Genomic DNA, 5,966 nt, shown 5'->3' on the forward strand with positions numbered 1-5,966 from the left:
TGAAAAATGTCATAATTTACTCACCCTCGCGTTGTTTCAGACCTGTATGAGTTTCTTTCTTCTGTTGAACACAAAATACTTTGAAGAATGTTGGTAACCAAACAGATGCTGGTTCCCATTAACTTCCATATTACAGAAAAATGTATGTCAATGAGGACCAGAAACTATTTGGTTACCAACATTCTTCAAAATATCTTGTTTTGTGTTCAGCAGAAGAAACAAACTCAAGAAAGAACAACTCCAGGGTCAGTAAACGACAGAATTTTCATTTTTGAGGGGTGAACTATCCCTTTAAGCACTACAGATTCATTTCTGATTTCTATTTATTAATTTATAATGGTATTTCAATGACGGACAGTTTTGACACAAGATCATCATTTATTGCAATGAATTTATTGCAAATACTAGAGAAAACTCTAAAACCTTCACAATCACAAAGTTGTTTTTGGTCCAATAGTCAACATTCTGAAAATACACAGAAGCAGGGGAAAATGTTTATATGTGAAAATGATTTGTTACTGCTTAGTGAAGTTTGAATTATTAGCTCTATGCTACACGTATATGCCATGAACCACTGAGTACTACACAACTGCATAACACACATTCCCTATTAACTGCAGTCAACAGCAGAAAGGCATAGAGCTAAACTAACACTGAGAATTTTAAGGAGAACCACCTCAAGCACTCAGTATTAATGGTTCAGCTAGTGTTGAGGAACAGCCAGAGGAGAGTTATAAATTAAAAGTGAGGACTATGATTTAGGTAAGTGATGTTTAATAAGTTCTAGGAAGGAGAGGTATTCCCACAAACACTTCACGGTCGTAACAATCATTTGCTTTATGCGCCTTCAGAATTAACGGCACCCTGCCGATAATGACGACACGTGGGCTACAAACACAGTGGATGGACATGATCAGTAAAATTGTGCAATTGTGGAGAAGGAAAATAATTTGATTTACATAAATTAAGTCATTCAGATTGTTTCTATCATTTTATCAAACTACTACACTTTTAATAGATATAAAGGGATAATAGCTTTTTGCAAAAATATTCACCATTCAGATTGTGGAAACGTCAAACTAAGTATGTGATATCTTTACGAAAATATTTTTAGTCAAGGGCTGTTCTCTATTTTCAGCTGTATTGCCTCTTGATTTAATACACCATTCCAGGTTACAGGAATATACGTTTACATTTTTAATAAAATCCTCTAGACAGGCACATTTGGTACTTCAAGCTATTCCTGACATATTTCACAGGGTGCTGAGGGCTCACGCGGGGTTGGAAACACTGTAGTAATTGGTTTCCGTGTCGCAGAAGCGTGACCTAAGCACTGCAAACAAACAAAATTTTTGTCTCATTCATCGGTGTACTTCCATCAACTTCCTTCATGGTCATCCAGCAGCTGCTCTGAACCAATAGAAATGGATGAAAACTGGTCCTCGAAATTCAGGAAAGGGTGGTTGTAATCTTTTTCGAGCATTTTCTTCCAGATTTTAACTGAGAAAACACAAGCAGAATAAATAAGTGAATCCAAATGGAGGGAGTGGATAATTCTTATAAATGAAAATTAGTTTTCACATCACACATGTAACAAATGATTTGCACTTTAATGATGTTTTAAAAAACTCATTGTAGCTGATTATTCAATCAATATTTGGCTACTTTGTAAATTGCATTCTTTTTTATTTATTTTTTTTATAAAAAAATATTGTTACAGTTTAAAGGGGATATGATGCAATTTCAATTTTTCCTTTCTCTTTGGAGTGTTACAAGCTCTTGGTGCATAAAGAAGATCTGTAAAGTTGCAAAGACTGAAGTCTCAAATCCAAAGAGATATTCTTTATCAAAGTTAATCTATTTGGATACATTTTAAAATGTAATTTATTCCTATGATTGCAAAGCTGAATTTTCAGCAGCCATTACTCCAGTCCTTAATGTCACATGATCCTTCAGAAACCATGCTAATATGCTGATTTGATGCTCAACAAACATTTCTTATTATCAATGTTGAAAACAGTTGTGCTGCTTAATATTTTTATGTAAACCATGATGCATTTTTTTCAGGATTCACTGATGAACAAAACTTCAAAAGAAGATAATTTTGAAATAGAAATGTTTTATAACAAGCTAAAAGTCTCTACTGTCACTTTTGATCTGATTTTATCTTTTTTTTTTTTCCAATGTTTTTTTATCTCATGTTACACATATCAACCAACCACCATACAGATATAATTTTACAAAAATGCTCTTGAGTCTATACATACATGGCTAACATACCTATAAACAAAGCAGCTAAGTTAAACATTTACATATTTAACAGTTAATGGAGTAGTTTAACAGAATAGTTAACTAAAAGGATAATGAAATTGCAGTACTGCATGCAAAAGTAATAAATTCATGCTATTTTTACGTCTTTATTTAGGACGTACTGTACTCTGGCTCTTCAGTTCCAGAAGGTTCTCTTGATGGCTCCGCCTCCTGTTGCTCCTCCTGCTCTTCCGGTGATGCAGCCTCCAGATTTGCAATCATCACCTCATAGGCCGTCCTGGCCTCAGCCGATAACTCAATCATTTTGTGATAGTGGTCCTGTGGGCATCAAATAAAGAGAAATCAGCGAAGTGCACCGAATTAGATATCTACCACAACTATAACCAGAAACTTCTGGTACTTACCTGTGCGCCATCATAGTTAAAGATGCCCACCAAGCTGACAGGAACAGCTTTATTAACACAGCGGCCCAGCGCCTTCCGTGACAAGGCAAACACAAATGGGATGCCTTGATCCCGGCATGTGTCGATGATCGTGTGAAGAGCCTCATCTAGACCGCCTACATTAACACAACAGGCCCTCCATCAGCAACAATTACAGCAGCAATATGAATGGAAATGTGAGTTCGGTGCTGTAAACTCACTTTACCTTTGGACTGAATACGTTCACAGTTGGGCGAGATGATGACGCACTTGACCTTCCTAAGTTTGAGGTGTTTCAGCACCTCTCGTAGGCCCATGACCAGCCTGCGCTTCATCCTGGCCTTCATGGGGTCTTTCTGAAAAAGACGATCCTGAAACCTCACCAGCTCCTTCAGTAAGCTGCTCACACATTCATCTACATCTTTTCTAAGCACCTGGTTGCAGTAGCTGTAGAATTAGCACAAAGAAATACATCATCTATAAATTAATATCAACAACAACAAAAACAACATTATTATTATTAATATAGTATTATTATTAATTAATATAATTTTAATTAATTTATTATTATTATTATTATAAATTATTGTTATTACTACTCAAATTAATTTTTTATCACTTGAAAATTAGGCATTCATTTAAATCACAAATTCAAGCCTTTTTGGGAACAATACAATCGTTACAGTTTCTTACTCTCTGAACTTCCTGCTGTGGATTTTGGGAAGATTGGGATTCCAGGATTTTAGTGTTGCATTTTCTGACACGCTGTCATCCAACTTGTGATGAGATGGTGAACCAGGCTGGCCACTCTCTGACTCCTCAGTCCCAACGAGTCCAGGCATCTCATCTATGTCTGATGACAGTTTCATTGTACATATAACAAAAACACTGATGCTACCAAGCTACACAACACTAAAACTTTTCATATTCTGATCAACCTCAGTAATTGCCTACAATGATCACATTGTGATCACAGTGCTGTAATATATTACAGTGTTTCATACTTGTGTGAAGATGTTGGTCATGGTCAGCGAGGCTTGTTTCAGAAGGATTCTCACTAGTACTGGTTTCGTTTTCACCAGCTTCAGTGGCCACTCGGATCGGGTCTCTCTCCTCCAGCAGGCGGCTCTGTTTCCTTTCCTCTCTCTCCCGAAGAATGACCTCAATTGTTCAAATTGCAAAACATCTTTAAGAATGCTGATCAAATACGGATTCAAAATTCACAGGAATTTTGTAATTTCTGCACCAAATATAAATGACGCTCCAGTTGTGTTTGATGACACCAGTGGCACACAAAATTCTCACACCACAACTTTAGGTGGACACTGGACTCACTCTTTTGAGTGGTGTTGGTTTCTTCGCCTTGGGAACTTCTCGCTGTTTTCCCTTCTTCACTAATGGACAGGTGGAGTCCAGCGGGTTGTGCGGTGTCTTCTCTTGCTGCCATGGCTTTTTCTGAACTGAAGGTTCTTTGTGGACTACAGGCAGAGCTCCTCCAACTAACACACCAGCAATATTAATTGTTTTATTACACATAGTGAGTAACATCATAGTTTCCTACAAAGTCTTTAAATGCATAAAAGAGTATCGACTTGCATATTTCAGCCAAATACCTGAAAGTGTTAGTGGTCGCTGGTCTTGTGTGGATTTTTGAGACTGTTGCTTCTGCTCAAGAACGGTCAGCATGTTTCCAAGGTCAAGCTGTACAGGAGCTTTTGACTTCTTCTGACTAGTCTGCTGAGATAAGATGGGATAAGAAGCAATTACAATGTGTGACCGTCTCATTTCTTAGACAAAATATTTAGTCATTAATTTTACATTCGGATTTACTGTACATCCTTTTAGATTTGATGGGGTTTAAACATCGCACTGGGGAAACATATCAACCTGTGTTTTCTTAGTGTCACTGGAGGAAGAAGCGGGTGTAGTGGCTTTGTGTAGGGACAATCCCTCTTTTTGTGCTACTGAATGTCCTTTGAGTTCCTGAATCAATATAATTACGGATGATACAATTAACAATTAAGGTGCATATTTCAGTCTTTGAAATTCAAACATTTTATATAAACTGCTGGCATGGTGCTCAGGCCAAAAAAATAAACTCACAGATGCATGTGATAGGTCTGGAAACTCTTCTTCATCCTCCAAAATAAATAAATAAAAATAAATAATATACAAATAAAAAAATAAAAATAAAAAACACACACAAAACAGTGAATAAGCCTCTAAAATAGTTTGTTTCATGCTGCATTTACAAAATACAACAATAATGTACAATTACAACAGAATATATAATGATTGAATTTACAGCCCCTTCATAAATTGGATATAAACATAAAAAAATCAAAACACACTTGGTGTGCATTTTTTTTATTTGTCATTGTGTAGAAGTTAAATAATTTTGCTTTTTTTTTTTTTTTTTTTTTAAAGAAAATGAGAAATTACTAAAGTAGTCAAACCTGTTCATTAGAAGGGGGTGTCCCAATACTTTTGGCAACTCTTCTTCATCCTCCAAAATAAATAAATAAAAATAAATAATATACAAATAAAAAAATAAAAATAAAAAACACACACAAAACAGTGAATAAGCCTCTAAAATAGTTTGTTTTAGTTTACAATAACTGATTTATACAGCAATTTATTTCCAACAAACAACAATTTAAACACGAAACTCCTAAAATCTAATTTCAGAAAATATCAAATCACAGATTTGACAGATTTCACCTCAAACTTTGGAGGCTCTTGCTGTATCAGATGTTCCTCTAGTGTTTCCTCTGTGTTCTCAGATGCTGTTTTGGATTTCTTCTTTTTCTTCCTCTTCTTCTTCTCTGTCTGCTCAACTGGCTGCGTAGTTAAATCCTCCTGGATACAGTAAAAATAAAAATAAAAAGCATACATTGTGTCTATTTTGTATAGTACATGTTCAAAATGCTGATCAACAGTGCAGCAGTTTACCTGAGACAATCTGTTGGCTTTAGGGCTTTTCTGGATGACTCTGGGAGGCTGAGAAGCAATGTTTGCCCAGGACTGAGCAGAAGATCCAGTGGGATTGGATTGGTCCTGATCTAAATCAAATTGGGCTTTAAACAATTTGATGCATTTAATACTTTTAGGATCGATTTTTAACTTAAAAATCTAATTTAAAAAGATTTACAACCCACTTCTGTAATATGATGCATTTCCCAGTGAAACGGAATATTCAATAAGAAAAAAACAACAACAAAATAATGGTGTGTTCAAGTCATGTCATAACGATCATGTTATGACGTGACATTA

At 35.6% G+C, this 5,966-nt stretch overlaps 1 protein-coding gene and 1 long non-coding RNA gene across 3 annotated transcripts in view; one reads left to right on the forward strand and one right to left on the reverse strand.

Annotated features, from left to right (window-relative positions):
* Positions 1–382: 382 nt before the first annotated feature.
* The window catches only part of LOC107756322 (selenocysteine insertion sequence-binding protein 2-like), a 12,158-nt gene continuing 6,574 nt past the window's right edge, over positions 383–5,966 (reverse strand). The window contains exons 7-18 of one of the 2 annotated variants that reach the window (XM_016573374.1): positions 5,646–5,770; positions 5,415–5,552; positions 4,797–4,832; positions 4,581–4,676; positions 4,307–4,430; positions 4,029–4,192; positions 3,698–3,854; positions 3,387–3,546; positions 2,920–3,140; positions 2,676–2,830; positions 2,433–2,589; positions 383–1,500 (exon numbers count right to left, since the gene is read on the reverse strand). In XM_016573374.1, the coding sequence (XP_016428860.1) occupies positions 1,379–1,500; positions 2,433–2,589; positions 2,676–2,830; positions 2,920–3,140; positions 3,387–3,546; positions 3,698–3,854; positions 4,029–4,192; positions 4,307–4,430; positions 4,581–4,676; positions 4,797–4,832; positions 5,415–5,552; positions 5,646–5,770 (1,655 nt within the window). In that variant the 3' untranslated portion in view covers positions 383–1,378. The remainder of the gene's footprint in view (positions 1,501–2,432; positions 2,590–2,675; positions 2,831–2,919; positions 3,141–3,386; positions 3,547–3,697; positions 3,855–4,028; positions 4,193–4,306; positions 4,431–4,580; positions 4,677–4,796; positions 4,833–5,414; positions 5,553–5,645; positions 5,771–5,966) is intronic. The other variant, XM_016573375.1, reaches the window with a different exon arrangement.
* Positions 970–5,966, forward strand: part of LOC107756324 (uncharacterized) — a 12,799-nt gene continuing 7,802 nt past the window's right edge. The window contains exon 1 of the long non-coding RNA XR_001641804.1: positions 970–980. This is a non-coding gene — a long non-coding RNA (uncharacterized LOC107756324). The remainder of the gene's footprint in view (positions 981–5,966) is intronic.

Source organism: Sinocyclocheilus rhinocerous, unplaced genomic scaffold (assembly GCF_001515625.1).
Source record: "Sinocyclocheilus rhinocerous isolate Xijiao unplaced genomic scaffold, SAMN03320098_v1.1 scaffold1043, whole genome shotgun sequence".
Taxonomy (NCBI): Eukaryota; Metazoa; Chordata; class Actinopteri; order Cypriniformes; family Cyprinidae; genus Sinocyclocheilus; species Sinocyclocheilus rhinocerous.